Genomic DNA, 20,154 nt, shown 5'->3' with positions numbered 1-20,154 from the left:
ATTCCATTTTGTATAAAGCTACTTATATTAGAATATAAAATATTAATTAAAACTTAAAGCAATTTTGTTATGTTGAAATAAACCATTGTGACTTTAATGATACATAAATCTTTTGCACACTTATCCTTTTATTCAGTTATACCACAGTCACTATCAGTTTCTGTGAGTTTAAAAATGAAAGAGACAAAGAAACACGTTTTGCTTAGACAATGCACTGCCTGTATTGCAGTCCAAAAAAATTGCTGAAAAACATTAAATGTGACTGCACCTTAAAGAATTCAAACTGCACCGAAGAACTGTGACAATTACCAAATTATAGTACTTCACAGACTCACTTCTCTGACATTCCACAACTTCACAAACACCCACTAAGCATGTGTACCTATTGGTATCTGGCAAATCCAGTCATTAAAGGATTCACAATCACGATCATTCCACTTGCGTCCATAATAAAAGCCATTTTCTGCACAGTGCTCTTGATTGTTATAGTTGTTTGGTTCTCCAAACCCCCAGTTCTCAAAATCAGACTAAAAAGAAATATAAACACATATTTAGACACAGCAGAACATATTGCAAAATGGTGTGGGTGGGTATGATAAAGTGAAAATTCATTCCAGAAGCTCAAATCATATCAGATGTTCACATTTATAATTATTGGGCGAGTTGCCATGTATTAAGCTGGATAATGTATAGTTTGCCAATAATTTTCACACACACACACACCCCATTATGATATTTATATAAACTAGGCCAATTGTTAAAAAATTTAGCTTGAATTGAAATATTTTTATACTTTTACACCTCTACAAATACAAGATGATTTTTACCTTAAAAAGTCACAAATGGGCATCACAAAAAAAAAAGAAAAAAAAAATAGGATCAGTAATGGGAAAACACTCACAGGGGTTCCATCTGTCCACACAAAGCCAGAATTACTATTCAGCATACTGAAACCTATCCATGCCGGGTCTCCACTTATATACCTACAGAATAAAGACATGTTTTCCACCATTATGAATTTCTTTGACTTACCCTACAAAAATCACCATTTTGCAAAACAAATAATAAAGATAATATCAGAACAAAACTTCTTAGGTATGTGCACTCACGGTAACTTGTTGATTTCTTGTTGAGAATGGAAGCTTGCCAAGTCACCACCGATGGCCTGACAGAAATCACGAGCCTGAAACCAAGATTTCTTCTCATCATTTTGCCTCTGGTATATCTAAGTAAAAATAAGAGTGTTATTGCCTGGAAGACAGGAAGATTTTTTTTGCACTACTCTTATGGTGCATGGTTAGTTGCAGCAACTAAGCATACTGAAGTAATTTTCATTAAAGTTGTAAAAAGATTCAGTGAAGCAATGCGGCATTGGAAGTTTAGGAGAGTTTACTTTTAAGAAAAAAAAAAACTGGGATGGTATGTGGTAACTGATTTGATTTTCAAAGTTTATTCAATATTCTCATTATAAATGGAGTGCTTACATACTTTTTGTTTAATTCTAACAGATTAGCTTTCAGAAATTATACCTCTGAACACTGTAACCAGAATAAAAATAAATAAATATGTTTTACAGTGTTTGCTTAAAAACAAACTGTAATGAAAAGGTCATGATAATGTTTTTTTTATCCAATGCTCTTGTCATAGCCGGTCAAGGAGAAAAACAGACAGTGTTCTGCCTCTGTTAGAGGCTGTGTATAATTTACGATGTACATTTACATTTATGAATATTATAATTTCGTAGTTGTTTAATATTCTGTATAAGTTTCATTTTACTTGCCGCTATTATGCAAGTTCCTATGTTAGGACTTTTATTTTGACGTGTTTCCACGAGCAATGCGCATCGGGTAACAGGAAAAAACGAGCTCATGGTGCAGTGAACGCGTGAGAGATGTTTCTGTTGCATTTGCGTCAATCTTTCTTCTAATCCCTGCCGTAAGCATTGGCTGTAAGTTAATTTGAATCATTTATCTGTTTAGTGTATATTGCAGGAGTTTAAACGTGATATTTAAATGTTTATGTTATTGCAGATTGGCGCTAGTGCGCTGTATTGATAATGCTTCTAACCTGAGTTAGCAATGTATCTATATACATTTTACTTGTTACATTGTTAATAAGTATGTCATTTTGATTTATATTAAGTTTTTTATATTTCTTTCATTTATTTACAGTTTTACTCGGTTCAATGGCCGGTGTTTTTGCCCATGTAAACTGCAATACTATTAAAGGAGCAAGACGCTCATATCCTGGCTCTTGAGCAGAGTTTGGCTTGCTGTTTATATATATTCACACTTCGAAAGCAAACATATATAGAGAACAGTACAGTAAAAAGCCATGGATCAGCGGGTGCAAGAAGAAGTTACAGATGTAAACATGGAAAGTGGAGGAAAAGAAAAGGCATCTTCAGAGGTCAGTTCTAAACGCTCATCATCTTCCTCCAAGTGTTCTGTGGCCAGTGCTGCCGCTAAAGCTAGAGCCTCCGCGGAAGCTGCACGTGCCAAGATGGCGTTTTCAAAAAGACAGCTTGAAATGAAGCAGGAGAAAGCCAGGCTGGATCAGGAGAGAGCTATGGTGGAAGCGAGTTTAGAAGCATTGGAAATTGAAAAGGAAGCTGCTGTTGCTCTGGCAGAGGCGGAAGCGTTAGAGACAGCAGTAGCAATGGAATGTGACGACAGTCGCAGTGAAAAGAGCATACTTTCCTCACATGTGATTTCAATGAGAACAGAAGAGTATGTGAAACACCAGTCTCAGGTGAGCTCTGACTTTGCTACCTTACCTCTGGATAACTCTCTGTTAACCTGTGTGAAAGAATCGACTCCACATGCGATAGGAAAGTCTGAGAGCATGAACGCTGCATACGACGGCGGTGCAGATACCATTCAGGAGCGGAACATAATCTGTCAAGGTGAACGTCAGCAGCGAGCAAGATATCCAGAGTCACTGTACAATCTGCCTCATTCCATACCAAATACTGCTTCTAAAGTATCTCCAAGTCAAAATCCTGCTTCACAAAGGTACGCAGCCCATCCAGATATGCAGCATTTCTCTCAAAGTCAAGCCGTGCCTATGTTAGACTTTGCTAGATTTGTAGCACGTAGAGAGCTAGTCACCACAGGACTTAGTAAGTTTGATGATAACCCAGAGAACTTCAGAGCGTGTGAGTCATTTGTTAATGCTACACAAGACTTACAGCTCTCAGCCAGTGAAGAATTAGACTTATTAGTTAAGTGGCTGGGGAAGGAATCATCGAATCATGTGAGAAGGATTCGAGCTGTGTATGTTACTAATCCACAAGCAGCTCTTCAATTGTCTTGGACTAGACTTCAAGAATGTTATGCCACTCCTGAAGTGATAGAAAGTGCTTTATTCAAGCGCTTAGATAACTTTCCACGTCTATCTCCAAAAGACAACACACAACTCAGGGAACTCGCAGACCTGCTCATGGAGCTCCTTGCAGCTAAAGAAGACACATACTTACCGGGGTTAGCTTATCTCGATACCCCTCGTGGTATTAATCCCATAGTGGAGAAGTTACCAGTAAGTTTGCAAGAAAAATGGCTGTTCGCTGGTTCACGTTTCAAAGAAGAGAAAAAGGTCAGTTTTCCCCCATTCTCATTCTTTACTCATTTCATTTGCAGTGAAGCTAAAGCCAGGAATGATCCTAGTTTCAAGCTCTCAAGCTGTAGTTATACAGCCGTCAGAAATGAAAAACCCCTCTATAAACATGGTGCTAGCAGAGTTCCTGTGTCAGTGCACAAGACGGATGTGTCCACGAATGATGAGTCATATTCAGTTAATGTGAAGGACACTATCAAGAGAGACTTGACGAAGTACTGTCCTATTCATAACAAACTGCATCCTCTGTCAAAATGCAGAGCCTTCAGAAAAAGATCGTTGATGGAACGCAAGAACCTCCTGAAAGAACATAAAAGATGTTTCAGGTGTTGCTCTCCAAATCATGTAGCCAGAGAATGTCTCATGATTCTCAAATGCTCCGAATGTGATTCTGACAGACATTGCACAGTTATGCATCCTGACATGGCCCCACCCCTCTCTACACCTCTGGCGCAAGAACCAAACACAGAACAACAGGTCAACACAACCCCAGAGGTAACTTCAAGGTGCACAGAAGTTTGTGGAGAAAGTACTCCAATGCGATCCTGTGCAAAAATGTGCTTGGTGCGTGTATTTCCTCAAGGACAGCAGGGACGAGCCATCAAGATGTATGTCATCATTGATGACCAGAGCAACCGCTCACTGGCAAAAGGAGAGTTCTTTCGTCTGTTTGGAGTCCAGAGCAACCCCTCTCCATATTTGTTGAGAACATGTGCTGGTTCCATAGAAATGTCTGGAAGGAAAGCAGTCGGCTTCCAAATAGAGACGTTGGATGGTAAGATGTGTCTTGATCTACCACCACTAATAGAGTGTAACGAGATAATGAGCAGCAGATCAGAAATTCCCACTCCAGAGGTCGCCCTTGTTCATCCACACTTGAAACCTTTGGCACAGTTTATCCCAAAGCTAGATCCTGATGCTCAGATCTTAATATTGCTGGGAAGAGACATGATCCGTGTACATAAAGTGAGACAACAAATTAACGGGCCTCACAATGCACCCTTTGCACAGCGGTTGGATCTAGGCTGGGTGATTGTAGGTGATGTCTGCATTGACAAAGCTCATAAGCCAATGGTGAGTGTCTTTAAAACTAACATCCTGGAGAATGGTCGTCCATCTCTTCTCACTCCATGTCAGAGCCACCTCAAAGTGAAAGAGAAATTGTGTCATGGTGGGGAGCAAAAGTCTGTTGTTTTTTCCCATTCGTTCAATGACGCTACTCATTGCATGCAAGATAAAGATGAACTTGGGCTCAAGGTATTTGAGAGAACCAAAAATGATAACAAACCTGCCATGTCCTTCGAGGATGAGATCTTCTTGAAAATCATGCAAACAGAGTTCCAACAAGATGAACAGAAAAACTGGGTCGCTCCTTTGCCATTTCGGTCACCCAGACCATTACTCCCAAATAATCAAGAACAAGCTTTGTCTCCCCTTAATTCTTTGCGTCGCACACTGAGCAGAAAACCTGAGATGAAGGAACAGTTTCTGCCTTCATGGAGAAGCTCTTTCAGAACCATCATGCAGAAAGAGCACCACCTATCTTCGATGATGAAGAATGCTGGTACTTACCCATCTTCGGAGTGTATCATCCGCAAAAACCGGGACAGATACGGGTGGTATTTGATTCCAGCGCGCAACACCAAGGTATTTCTCTGAACAATGTGCTCCTCTCAGGCCCTGACCTAAACAACTCCCTGTTAGGAGTGCTGCTACGGTTCAGGAAAGATCTCATTGCAATTATGGCGGACATCCAACAAATGTTCTATGGTTTCCTGGTGAGAGAAGATCACAGAAACTATTTGAGATTCCTCTGGTACAGAGACAATGACTTGAGCAAAGAAGTGGTAGAATACCGTATGAGAGTACATGTTTTCGGGAATAGCCCTTCTCCGGCAGTGGCCATATACGGTCTAAGGTTAGCTGCACAGCAAAGTGAGCAGGAGTACGGAACTGACACTTCACACTTTGTCAACAGACATTTCTACGTGGAAGATGGGCTCATGTCCTTTCCCACAGAAGCTGAAGCGATCGACCTGCTCAAGCGCACTCAAGAATCGCTTTCAAAGTCGAATCTTAAGCTCCATAAGATAGCTTCAAACAGTGTCAAAGTGATGCAAGCTTTCCCACCAGAAGACCTGGCTTCTGGCCTCCAAGATCTGAATTTTGGAAATGAGATTTGGCCCACTCAAAGAAGTCTGGGTTTATACTGGGACATAAAGACAGATACCTTCACCTTCAAAGTTGCAATTAATGAACAGCCCTACACTCACCGCGGAGTGCTCTCCACCGTGAACAGCATCTTCGACCCTTTGGGCTTGGTGGCACCAGTGACGATCCAAGGCAGAGCGCTAGTACGTGAGCTGACTAAAGAGGTGCATGACTGGGACACAGCCCTTCCTGAAGAGAAAAGAAACAAGTGGAAAGAATGGAGAACCTCACTTCAAAAGCTAAGTAACATTCACATCACACGCACATACCTACATCATTCACTCTCTAACACTTTATACACTGAGTTGTGTGTCTTTTCAGATGCCTCAAACTGGGCCATAGGGGCAGTGGCTTACATTCGAGCTCTGACTGATGAAGGCGAGGCCAAAGTGGGATTTGTGCTGGGCAAGGCAAAGTTATCACCTCGTCCTGAGCGTTCCATCCCTCGCCTAGAGCTGTGTGGAGCGGTGCTGGCTGTAGAGATGGCTGAACATATCCTTGATGAACTAGACTACAAGCCGAATGCTGTGAAGTTCTTTTGTGACAGCAAAGTAGTCCTGGGATATATCTACAATGAGTCCAGACGCTTCTTCGTTTATGTGCACAACCGTGTTCAACGGATACGCCAGTCGACTTCTCCAGATCAGTGGAATTATGTGCCTACGGATCAGAATCCAGCTGATCTAGCGACGAGATCTGTGGTCGCATCACAGCTTAATGACACTATATGGTTCACAGGACCTAGCTTTCTCTACAAAATGCCCCAAGCGCAAGAGTGTGAGTTCTTCAATCTGGTGAATCCTATGGTGGATGCAGAAATCAGACCTTGTGTGACCAGCTTCATTACTCAAATTGACAGAAGCCGCTTCTCAAAACGATTTCAGCGCTTTTCAACCTGGGAATCTTTGCTAAGAGCCGTTTCCTTTCTGATTCATCAAGCACGTTCTCACACGTCAAGTTCCATCAGCACATCGCATGCGTGCAAGGGATGGCACCAGTGCAGTGAAATACGCACTCCTGAAGAGCAGGCAACTGCAAAGAAACTAATTCTTCTACATGTCCAGAAAGACCTATATCCAGAGGAGTATGCTGCTTTGAAGAGGAACGAACAGGTTTGTCAGTCAAATGGGCTGCGGAACCTCGACCCCTACATCTATGACGATCTTTTGAGGGTTGGGGGACGTCTGAGACACTCCTCTCTTGAATCAGAGTTGAAGAATCCAATCATCCTCCCAAAGCATAGTCATGTTGCCAAACTGTTGGTGAGTTACTACCATTCCAAAGTGCACCATCAAGGCCGACAGATTACGGAGGGAGCAATTAGATCGGCTGGCTTGTGGATTGTCGGAGGGAAAAGACTGATAAACTCCATTCTTCATTGTTGTGTAACATGCCTCAGACTCAGAGGAAAGCAGGAAGTTCAGAAGATGGCAGATCTACCTCCTGAGCGCCTCAGTACATCTCCTCCATTTACCTACGTGGGGTTAAATGTTTTTGGTCCATGGACAGTGGTCACTCGACGCACCAGAGGTGGGGTAGCTGAAAACAAAAGGTGGGCTATACTCTTCACGTGTATGAGTATACGAGCAGTACACATAGAAATTATAGAATCCATGAACACTGCCAGTTGCATCAACGCTCTGCGACGTTTTTTTTGCTGTGAGGGGACCAGCAAAACAGCTCAGATCGGACAGAGGTACCAACTTTGTCGGAGCTAGCCAGGTATTGGGCATGCAACCAACAAAAGAGAACCAGACTAGTCTTCTGAAATACCTCCATGAGAATGGCTGTACGTGGGAATTCAATCCTCCACACGCTTCCCACATGGGGGGAGCGTGGGAACGCATGATCGGCGTGAGCCGCAGGATTCTAGACGCAATACTGTTGCAGAAGAAACATGCTCACTTGACTCATGAGGTACTTTGCACTCTGATGGCAGAGGTGTCCGCAATCATAAACGCTAGACCTCTGGTTCCCATCTCATCGGACCCCTATTCTCCATGCGTACTCACTCCAGCCATGCTCCTTAACCAAAAGCCAGGAGTACCTGTCCCAATTGAGAACTGCACTGAGAAGGATCTCCTAAGATGTCAGTGGAGACAAGTACAAGCATTGGCCAACGAGTTCTGGAGCCGATGGCGAAAAGAATACATCAGTACACTTCAACCTCGACGCAAGTGGCACGAAACTCACCGAAACTTGCACATTGGAGATGTTGTGTTGTTGAAACAAGCTCAGTTCCCAAGGAATGACTGGCCTTTGGGCTTAATCACATCCGTCTTCCCGAGCAGTGACGGAAAGGTCCGCAAGATAGAAGTTAAAACAACCTCAGGTGGTAACGTGAAAACATTCTTACGACCTATTTCTGATGTGATCTTACTCCTAGCTAAGGGGGACTAAGTAAGACTCACCACGGACTGTTATAGTAGCATTAATAATGCCAGGTGGGGAGTGTTCTGCCTCTGTTAGAGGCTGTGTATAATTTACGATGTACATTTACATTTATGAATATTATAATTTCGTAGTTGTTTAATATTCTGTATAAGTTTCATTTTACTTGCCGCTATTATGCAAGTTCCTATGTTAGGACTTTTATTTTGACGTGTTTCCACGAGCAATGCGCATCGGGTAACAGGAAATAACGAGCTCATGGTGCAGTGAACGCGTGAGAGATGTTTCTGTTGCATTTGCGTCAATCTTTCTTCTAATCCCTGCCGTAAGCATTGGCTGTAAGTTAATTTGAATCATTTATCTGTTTAGTGTATATTGCAGGAGTTTAAACGTGATATTTAAATGTTTATGTTATTGCAGATTGGCGCTAGTGCGCTGTATTGATAATGCTTCTAACCTGAGTTAGCAATGTATCTATATACATTTTACTTGTTACATTGTTAATAAGTATGTCATTTTGATTTATATTAAGTTTTTTATATTTCTTTCATTTATTTACAGTTTTACTCGGTTCAATGGCCGGTGTTTTTGCCCATGTAAACTGCAATACTATTAAAGGAGCAAGACGCTCATATCCTGGCTCTTGAGCAGAGTTTGGCTTGCTGTTTATATATATTCACACTTCGAAAGCAAACATATATAGAGAACAGTACAGACAGATTCAAACAAACAGGCAAGTTTATTAATGCAACTGAGGAGAAGCTTCAAATATAGGAGAATCAAAACTGAGGTGATCAACGGAAAACATACTCGGTTACGAACATAGCCTTGGTTCCCTGAGATACGGAACGAGTACTGCGTATGGGGAAAAGCTCCTTTTATCCTCAATACTGAAGTCTTTTTTTCAGTAACGCAGTGCAACTGCACTGCCATTGGTTTAATCTGTAAACGTTTTTAAACCAATGACAACGCTGCGTAGCAGCCTCATGGCACGGCATATAACGCAGAACTCGTTCCGTATCTCAGGGAATGGAGGTTACGTTCGTAACCAAGTACGTTCCCTTTCAATACTTCACTCATACTGCATTATGAGGAACGAATTCAACCGCGTCGTACCACGGTAGGGAACGACAGAACTTATCTTGAACACCTTGGGGTCGTGGGTGCGCAGAGGCGGCTGGACGAAAGGCTGCCTTGGTGATTTATGTAGGACACCACTGTCATGCTGTCCGACTGGATTAGGACGTGACGCCCCTTCAGGATCGCCTGAAAGGATTGAAGAGCTCATTCTACTGCCCGCATCTCGAGGCAGTTGATATGGAGATAGCTCTCCTCGTGTGACCACGAGCCGAAGGCTGGTCTGCCCTCGCACAGAGCACCCCAACCCAGGTTGAGTGCACCCACTCTGTTGAGTGCACTATCCTTCTGGAAACCGCCTGTAGGGGTACTCCACGGCTGAACCAAACAGGGTTCATCCAAGGCTCCAGGGCTGCTTAGACAGGCCTGGTTGACCCTGATGCGAAAGTGGTCATGCCGCCAAGCATGAGGTGGGACCCGAAGTTTCAGCCAGTATTGCAGGGGCCGCATTCATAGGAGGCCAAGCTGTGAAACTGGGGAGGCAGAAGCTATCAGCCCTAAGATCCTCTGAAAAAAGTTCAGAGGGAAACAGGCTTTGTTCCTGACGGAGGCCGCAAGCTGCTGAAGTACCAGAGCGCACTCTGGTGATATGACTGCCCTCATATGGACTGAGTCGAAAACCGCTCCCAGGAACGTAATACGTTGGCTGGGGAGCAGTGAGCTCTTGGCGAAATTGACCCTGAGTCCTAGGCATTCTAAGTGGCTCAGGAGCATGGATCTGTGGTGGTCTAGCTCGGTTCGCGACTGGGCTAGAATGAGCCAGTCTGTCTCATAGGGGAAAGTGCCTTGTTTATGCCCTTCATGAAAGTGCGGGGAGCTAGAAACAGCCCGAAGGGAAGGACTGTATATTGGTAAGCCACACCCTCGCCATAGTAACAGCGCTTTGCATGGACGCAACAATGGTGGGCCGGGGTCGCATGGCAGGCAAGCGAGAGAGCTTCTGGGGTGGTCCGGCCGCGGCAGGCCTTTGCCCCTTCCTCTTTCTTCCCCAACGATCAGGAGGATTTAGAGGGCGTCGGGTCCACCACAATCCTTTGCCGGGGGCCCTGATGTCTAAGCGGTTTACTGTGCTTAGCGGGGCGAGCTGGGTGCTGCTTGCGACTCAAGGCAGAGCTGGAGCACTTGGGTAGGAAGTCTCTCATGCATTATTGAAAAAAGGCTTCAGTATCAAGGAAAAAAAAGAGCTTTTCCCCATACGCAGTATGAGTGAAGTATCGAAGGGGAACTGTCTTATCTGAGCTGAAACTTCTAGTCCTTCTATAGATAGCAGAGAATTCCAGAATCAACAGGCTGACAGGTGGGCAAGGGTTCAAAGAAAAGCTAGTAACCATGAGACCCACCATCGAGTGACTTGGGTAAGTGTGTTTTTGAATGGTGTGGTAAGTGGATATAGGTGTCTGTGATTAATAATCAGGTGATTGTGAACGGGTCTAGGAAGCTGGTTTGGCCGGGTAGGCAGGTGATTCTGTGATAGTACTTATTATGACAGATGTCATATTTTAGAAATGCCTGTTATAAATATGTGCTTTCATTATGTTGGAACTTTGTGGAAATGTGATTATTTCATTTCGATTTATCACGTTTCCTGGTCTATTCATGACATTTTAGTGATATACTGTACCATGTGCAAGCTGGTATTTATCATTCTCTTACCCTTTTTAATGTTTTAGATTAAACCAGCTTTAATATAAACCAATAATCGTAAGTGAGAGAAAGAGAACACATGAAGCAATGTCTTTTTATATTTCTTCATAGGAATTTTTAAGTGATTCGATTCATGTCATATAGACTACAACTAATTTTTATGAATGATCTAAATAATGTATAAATCAGCCTATTAACATATGCATATTAACCTATTAAGCCTATTAACAATCAATAATACACATATACTCACTGTATTTATTTACAAAATAATAATAGTTCACAAAAAAAAACATCTTCATCATTTCCTCACTCTCATGTTGTTCCAAACCTGTATGCCTTTCTTTCATCTGTTAAACACAAACGGAGATATTAAACAGAATATTAAACTAGCTACCATTCACTTACGTTGATTTAATAAAAAAGTGAATGATGAGTAAGGACAGCATTCTGTCTAGCATATCCTGCTGGCCCAACGTTAAATAAAGTCACAAAGGTTAGGAAAAACATCTCAGGGTTACATGTGTTCAATAAAAAGGGAAGAAGACCCTGCGTCATGGTGTAGTATGTGACTACATAAAAAAGACTACATTGAAAGCGTTAGCACTCATTAGCTTGTCATTTGCGTTTTCATTCGAACCTATCGCTGTTTTCTTTTCTCCTCTCCCTCGCTCCAGTTTTTCACAAGTTCATCAAACAACCGCAGTAAGAATATTTCATCAAGCACGGTGAGTAATGGCTTCTCCTGCTATTGTTATTTGCACCTCTTGCCACATGTACAGTTTATCTATCTCTGTCGCTGATGAGGGATTCACATGTGATAAATGCAGGGAAATAGTTAGGCTGACAGAGAAGATTTCAGAATTAGAGACACGCATCCAAACTTTAATTGAGGACAGTAAGAATGTTAGGGCTCTAGATACGGCTTTGGATGCGTCTAGCTCAGGGATTCCTGTACATTGTTCGGTTCCGGAAACAGAGCCCCAGCAGCATGGCAACTGGGTAACGGTGAGGCAGCGTAGTCGTGGGTCAAAATACCGCTCTTCTTTTGCCGATCAAAACATTAAACAGGTTCTCCCCACTCAGTGATGCACCCACTGAGAAACCTGATGAAAGTGCTCTAGTTATTGGTGATTCTATTGTACGGAACGTGAACATAGAGACACCAGCCACCATAGTCAAATGTTTACCGGGAGCCAGAGCGCCTGACATCTTGGCAAATTTAAAAGTTCTGGCTAATGCTAAACGTAAATACAGTAAGATTGTTATTCATGCCGGCGCTAATGATGTTCGACTTCGCCAGTCGGAGATCACTAAAAATAACATTAAAGAGGTGTGTGAACTTGCAAGCACGATGTCAGACACTGTAATATGCTCTGGTCCCCTCCCTGCTTACCGTGGTGATGAGATGCATAGCAGATTGTCATCACTCAATGGCTGGATGTCTAAGTGGTGCCCACAGAATAACATAGGTTTCATAGACAATTGGACGAGCTTTTGGGGCAGACCTGACCTGTTTAAAAGAGATGGTTTTCATCCCTCCTGGGGTGGTGCCACTCTTCTCTCTAGAAATATGGCAAATAGTCTTAGTGTTTATACTTGACTAACTGGGGCCCAGGTCAGGAAGCAGACAGACTGGCTAAACCGACTGTCTGCTAGCTGCCTCCCGTCACAGAGGTCAGTTAATTCTCAGCACATAGAGACTTTTTCACCTAGATATCACACTATAGAGACTGTGTCTGTTCCCCAAACTAGAAAAAACAAAAAACGGCCAAACCAAGTTAAGATTAACAATTTAATTGAGGTTCAACAAATAAAAAACAGAAGCAATATGGATAAACAAATGATAAAGCTTGGCTTATTAAATATCAGATCCCTTTCTACGAAAACACTTTTTGTAAATAATATGATCACTGATCATAATATAGATGTACTCTGTTTGACAGAAACCTGGCTAAAACCTGATGATTACATTATTTTAAATGAGTCCACCCCCCCAAGATTACTGTTATAAACATGAGCCACGTCTAAAAGGCAAAGGTGGAGGTGTTGCTTCAATTTATAACAACGTTTTCAGGATTTCTCAGAGGGCAGGCTACAAGTATAACTCGTTTGAAGTAATGGTACTTCATATAACATTATCCAAAGAAACAAATGTTAATGATAAATCCCCTGTTATGTTTGTACTGGCTACTGTATACAGGCCACCAGGGCACCATACAGACTTTATTAAAGAGTTTGGTGATTTTACATCCGAGTTAGTTCTGGCTGCAGATAAAGTTTTAATAGTTGGTGATTTTAATATCCATGTTGATAATGAAAAAGATGCATTGGGATCAGCATTTATAGACATTCTGAACTCTATTGGTGTTAGACAACACGTTTCAGGACCTACTCATTGTCGAAATCATACTCTAGATTTAATACTGTCACATGGAATTGATGTTGATGGTGTTGAAATTATTCAGCCAAGTGATGATATCTCAGATCATTATTTAGTTCTTTGCAAAATTCATATAGCCAAAATTGTAAATTCTACTTCTTGTTACAAGTATGGAAGAACCATCACTTCTAACACAAAAGACTGCTTTTTAAGTTATCTTCCTGATGTATCCAAATTCCTTAGCATATCCAAAACCTCAGAACAACTTGATGATGTAACAGAAACTATGGACTCTCTCTTTTCTAGCACTTTAAATAAAGTTGCTCCTTTACGCTTAAGGAAGGTATAATGAGCATACTCGCACCCTAAAGAGAGCAGCCCGAAAAATGGAGCGCAGCTGGAGGAAAACAAAACTAGAGGTATTTCGTATTGCTTGGCGGGAAAGTAACATATCCTATAGAAAAGCATTAAAAACTGCTAGATCCGATTACTTTTCTTCTCTTTTAGAAGAAAACAAACATAACCCCAGGTATTTATTCAATACAGTGGCTAAATTAACGAAAAATAAAGCCTCAACAAGTGTTGACATTTCCCAACACCACAGCAGTAATGACTTTATGAACTACTTTACTTCTAAAATCGATACTATTAGAGATAAAATTGCAACCATTCAGCCGTCAGCTACAGTATCACATCAGACAGTGCACTATAGACCCCCTGAGGAACAGTTCCACTCATTCTCTACCATAGGAGAGGAAGAATTGTATAAACTTGTTAAATCATCTAAACCAACAACATGTATGTTAGACCCTATACCATCTAAGCTCCTAAAAGAAGTGCTTCCAGAAGTCATAGATCCTCTTCTGACTATTATTAATTCCTCATTGTCATTAGGATATGTCCCCAAAACCTTCAAACTGGCTGTTATTAAGCCTCTCATCAAAAAACCACAACTTGACCCAAAAGAACTAGTTAATTATAGACCAATCTCGAATCTCCCTTTTCTGTCCAAGATACTAGAAAAGGTGGTATCCACACAATTATATTCCTTCTTAGAGAAAAATGGTATATGTGAGGATTTCCAGTCAGGATTTAGACCGTATCATAGTACTGAGACTGCTCTCCTTAGAGTTACAAATGATCTGCTCTTATCATCTGATCGTGGGTGTATCTCTCTATTAGTTTTATTGAATCTTAGTGCTGCGTTTGACACAATTGACCACAACATTTTTTGCATAGACTTGAACACTTTGTTGGCATCAGTGGAAGTGCATTAGCATGGTTTAAATCGTACTTATATGACCGCCATCAGTTCGTAGCATTGAATGAAGATGTATCCTATCGATCACAAGTGCAGTATGGAGTACCTCAAGGCTCAGTACTAGGGCCGCTACTCTTCACGCTTTATATGTTACCCTTGGGAGATATCATCAGGAAACATGGTGTTAGCTTTCACTGTTATGCTGATGATACTCAGCTCTATATTTCTTTGCAGCCCGGTGAAACGATGTAATTGTGAAATGACGAGTAATTTCTTACTGCTAAATTCTGAAAAAACAGTGGTGTTAATTATAGGACCTAAAAACTCTGCTTGTAATAACCTAGAACACTGTCTAAGACTTGATGGTTGCTCTGTCAATTCTTCGTCATCAGTTAGGAACCTAGGTGTGCTATTTGATCGCAATCTTTCCTTAGAAAGCCACGTTTCTAGCATTTGTAAAACTGCATTTTTCCATCTCAAAAATATATCTAAATTACGGCCTATGCTCTCAATGTCAAATGCAGAAATGTTAATCCATGCATTTATGACCTCAAGGTTAGATTATTGTAATGCTTTATTGGGTGGTTGTTCTGCACGCTTAGTAAACAAACTACAGCTAGTCCAAAATGCAGCAGCAAGAGTTCTTACTAGAACCAGGAAGTATGACCATATTAGCCCGGTCCTGTCAACACTGCACTGGCTCCCTATCAAGCATCGCATAGATTTTAAAATATTGCTTATTACTTATAAAGCCCTGAATGGTTTAGCACCTCAGTATTTGAATGAGCTCCTTTTACATTATAATCCTCTACGTCCGCTACGTTCTCAAAACTCAGGCAATTTAATAATACCTAGAATATCAAAATCAACTGCAGGCGGCAGATCCTTTTCTTATTTGGCGCCCAAACTCTGGAATAACCTACCTAACATTGTTCGGGAGGCAGACACACTCCTGCAGTTTAAATCTAGATTAAAGACCCATCTCTTTAACCTGGCATACACATAACATACTAATATGCTTTTATTATCCAAATCCGTTAAAGGATTTTTAGGCTGCATTAATTAGGTAAACCGGAACCGGAAACACTTCCCATAACACCCTATGTACTTGCTACATCATTAGAAGAATGGCATCTACGCTAATATTTGTCTGTTTCTCTCTTTTTCCGAGGTCACCGTAGCCACCAGATCCAGTCTGTATCCAGATCAGAGGGTCACTGCAGTCACCCGGATCCAGTACGTATCCAGGCCAGATGGTGGATCAGCACCTAGAAAGGACCTCTACATCCCTGAAAGACAGTGGAGACCAGGACAACTAGAGCCCCAGATACAGATCCCCTGTAAAGACCTTGTCTCAGAGGAGCACCAGGACAAGACCACAGGAAACAGATGATTCTTCTGCACAATCTGACTTTGCTGCAGCCTGGAATTGAACTACTGGTTTCGTCTGGTCAGAGGAGAACTGGCCCCCAACTGAGCCTGGTTTCTCCCAAGGTTTTTTTCTCCATTCTGTCACCGATGGAGTTTCGGTTCCTTGCCGCTGTCGCCTCTGGCTTGCTTAGTTGGGGACACTTCATCTACAGCGATATCGTTGACTTGATTGCAAATAAATGCACAGACACTATTTAACTGAACAGAGATGACATCACTGAATCCAATGATGAACTGCCTTTAACTATTATTTTTGCATTATTGACACTGTTTTCCTAATGAATGTTGTTCAGTTGCTTAGACGCAATGTATTTTGTTTAAAGCGCTATATAAATAAAGGTGACATTGACATTGACTACATCAAATAAATGGCATGTGCAAACAACATGAACAAATTTATTTTGCATACATAACCCTAAAATTAATTTCCTTCTGACACTATGTTGCATCACAGTGTTGATGCTATGTAAACTTAAATATTGCCATCTGTGCTATTCTGAGTGGTGCCTGCCCCGCAAGGTTGTGTAAAGTAAATACAAGCACAAAAATGTGATTGCAGGGATAAATCAACCCAGAAGGTGGTCCTTGTGATTCTGGTGTTGAATCCACACTAAACTTGCATATAACATTACACTACAAAACATAATGAATGGATGCTGAGAGGACCAGCCTGCTGCAGCACAAACATCTTGTAAAGGTGCACATATTGATTACAACTTTGAAGCACCCACACTCCAGGTACAGTAGAGTGGGCTCTGATGGCAAGTTTTGTGAACAACTTTTTTTTTTCTTTCTTTCATTCATTCTTTCTTTCTTTCTTTATTTTATTGTATTATTATTATTTTAACAAGTCATTCATTTAAAGAAAAAATAAAAAGTGAAATCAGGTACCACACAGACCATGTAATTGACCTATCGCTAAGCCCCTCCCATCGAATGCAGAAGAGCCAATGGAAGTTGAGTACCAATTGCACAGGGACCAGAACTCTGTCATCTTTAGGTTTCAGCACAATAGAGAAAGATTAGAAGATCTGAAGCTCTCATTGGTTTGATGTTGTTTGTGCTTCAAAAATGGAAAAAACAGTGTGCCCGAGGTACTTGCAACACTGAATCCAGGTATCCTAAGAGGATGGGCAATACTCTAACCCTAGCTCAAAGCAAAATGTCCCTAAGCATTCAACCTCAATCCCAGCGAATTTGAAAACATAAATTTTGGGTTGCCTTTGGGTTGCCACACTTCCATTAAGTTACAGTTTTCATATGTTCAAGCAGAACGTTAATGTCACCTTGTGCTTCTGTAAGGTATCTCTAGCTATAACTAGCTAATGTTAAAGTTAGTGAGTCCATGCTAACATACCAACCTAAATAGCTAACTGTTCTCACAAACAAAAACACATAAACAAAAGTCTATATTTTAGTGCCTCTCCATATTAAACTGCTTAAATGTAAATTAATTGAATCTTTCCCTGCGGTACATGAACAGTGATCCTGGATATTGTCATCTGCGATCATGATGACTGTAACATGAGGCTTCTCCTGCTTCCATTGTGATCTGTAAACCCTCGCTTCCAATATTTATCTTAAAATCTTTTATCCCTCTATGGCATGTCCCTCGTGAAAAATGGAACTTCTGTGTCCAAAATTTTATCAAAAACATCTTGGGACAAGGTTTTCACACTGACAGCTTTCATTGTAAGACAGCTACAGTAGCACCTCTGTTTGTTTGTCAGAGTAAGCAACAATAACTAGGTCAGTTGCATGGGCCCCCAAACAGAGGCCATTTAATTGGACTATGAATACTGTTGAATGCGGCATTAAATTAAGATCTTCTCATGTTGCACTGTATTGTATTTTAGGCGGTTTTACAGTGTTGCGCATTTTAATCAATCACACACAATTCTGTTGAGTTTAGGAATGCAATGGCAAAACAGAAGCGTTCAGATGAGTCCTCGCTGAAACTCATCAGTTTTATTGAGTGCGTGCGTGCGTTCACTGACTGAATGCCGGACTCTAGTGAATACCTTCATCATAAACAACAAAGCACAGATGTATGTACAAAGTAAAATATTAATTTCACAGTTTATACAACTTTAGTGATTATAATGATAGTTTTGTTTTGTTTTTTGAGAAAATCAGCCAAAACAATAACTATAAGAATAACTTGAATCTTGAAAGTGCTTAATATCGTGATAGATCCATGTTAGTGCTAATGTCACTCTCTATATATAATTTTTTCACTGTTTGAATAATCGTGGAAGGAAACATTATATAATTATACATTTCTCACGATAATATTAAATTGTAATCTTGTTAAATACAAATGATGTCCCATTATTTTTATTTTATTTTATTTTTTACCCTACATGACACCCATGGCGGAGCCAGCAACCAGTCTGGGGTGGTACCGAAATCTTCATTATTTCAATATAAAAATATGTTTGATTATAATGTACTGGACTGTTTTAGTGTCTTAAACACAACTGAGTACAATTATTTTCTACTTAATTGTAATTGAGATATTTGTAAATTATATCAAGTAATACTGGGAGATTATGAAATTTTTTGTATTATCCCTTTTACAATAGCTTTATTGTTTATTAAGAAACGTTTAGAAACTCCCAAATGCTTGCTCTCCAACATTGCATACTCCTGGATGAGGCATGCGTAGTGATAAAAATTTGAAAAAGGCCCAAGTCATCAGTCATAAATGCCCGAATATAAAATGAGTTATTAGTAAAATTAGTTAAATGTTTTCATTTTCGCATATTTACTAGTATAAGTGCACTGTGCTTACATTTATTTGTGCATTCAATTACAAATAAAAAATGCATATAATCTTGTGCCTTATATATTAATCTGGAATTGCTGAATATATTTTAGTAATGCATTTGAGAGGTGTTCTTGTGTCATGCGTACATGCAGTTTGCAGTTTTAATCGCCTTTTTGGTGATTTCATGACTTAGCTGACGACAGTATGTAGCCTATGCTCAAAGTTTCTTGTGCGGGTTATTTATGATAAGGTGATATAGAGTGTGCCACATACCTGTGCACTGTTGAAGAGTATTAAACAGCAAAACGGCTGACGGGTCAGGGAAGTGTGTTTTACTGAAAATAGTCTAATAATATCTCATCAGACCGCAGTTCACAGTTGTTCTACTGAAGCTCATTTGGCTGCTGGTCCAAACATATCAATTATATAGTAAGTATTATGGGAAAAGGTACGGAGCCCCTCTGGTCCCACTTTGTCAAAAAAAAAACTATCTTGTGGCCTCAAGATACTAACTCGTGGCCTCAAGATACTATCTCGTGGCCTCAAGATACTAACTCATGGACACAAGATACTAAATCGTGGCCTCAAGATACTATCTCGTGGCCTCAAGATAAGTAACTTGTGGCCTCAAGATACTAACTCGTGGCCTCAAGATAGTGAAGTGTCTGACACATGGACCCTTTGTTATTAAACTGGACCCTGTACTGTAGTGCAATGTAATACTTTACATTCTGTGCAATATTCTCTGTTTTAATAATAAGTGTAATATAGTTTACTTCTATTTATTTACTAGTAATGTTCATCCCAATCAATTCAATTCTGTTAATACAGTAATGTAAATCTTGTAGGCTGCATATCCATAGTCCTTTATAAATCTTCATCATATTTTATATGCAGGAGTGGATGCCCATCGTCCAGGAGCACCTCATCAAGGCACAACAGGCCCAGCAGCGATACTACAACGGGGCGGCCCAACCACGGGAGTTCCAGCGAGGAGACCATGTACTGGTTCTGGTCCCCACAGCCACCTGTAAATACTTGGCCACCTGGCCATACATCTTCACCCAAAAGGTCGGCCCCGTTACTTACCGTGTGTGGCAACCGGGGAAAAGGAAAGAGGACCAGCTCTACCACGTCAAAGCTCTACCACACCTCAGCTCTTTGCCTACACCAACTTGACTCCCGTGGTTGTTGATATGGATCCTCAACTCTCGGCCGCCCAGAAGTCGGAGCTGCAACACCTGGTCAGTCAGTTTCCTGATGTGTTCTCCCCCCAGCCTGGGCGGACCCACGTCTTAGAGCACGAAGTCC

At 41.1% G+C, this 20,154-nt stretch overlaps 1 protein-coding gene across 1 annotated transcript in view; it reads right to left on the bottom strand.

Moving 5' to 3' along the window:
* Positions 1 to 20,154, bottom strand: part of mrc1a (mannose receptor, C type 1a) — a 245,865-nt gene that overhangs the window by 148,132 nt on the left and 77,579 nt on the right. The window contains exons 13-15 of the mRNA XM_059515824.1: positions 1,110 to 1,225; positions 902 to 983; positions 383 to 527 (exon numbers count right to left, since the gene is read on the bottom strand). Coding sequence (XP_059371807.1) covers positions 383 to 527; positions 902 to 983; positions 1,110 to 1,225 — 343 coding nt within the window. The remainder of the gene's footprint in view (positions 1 to 382; positions 528 to 901; positions 984 to 1,109; positions 1,226 to 20,154) is intronic.

The sequence above is a fragment of the Carassius carassius genome, chromosome 2 (assembly GCF_963082965.1).
Source record: "Carassius carassius chromosome 2, fCarCar2.1, whole genome shotgun sequence".
NCBI lineage: Eukaryota > Metazoa > Chordata > Actinopteri > Cypriniformes > Cyprinidae > Carassius > Carassius carassius.
Note: the sequence above shows the minus strand (reverse complement) of the source record. Positions and strands in the feature narration are given on the sequence as shown.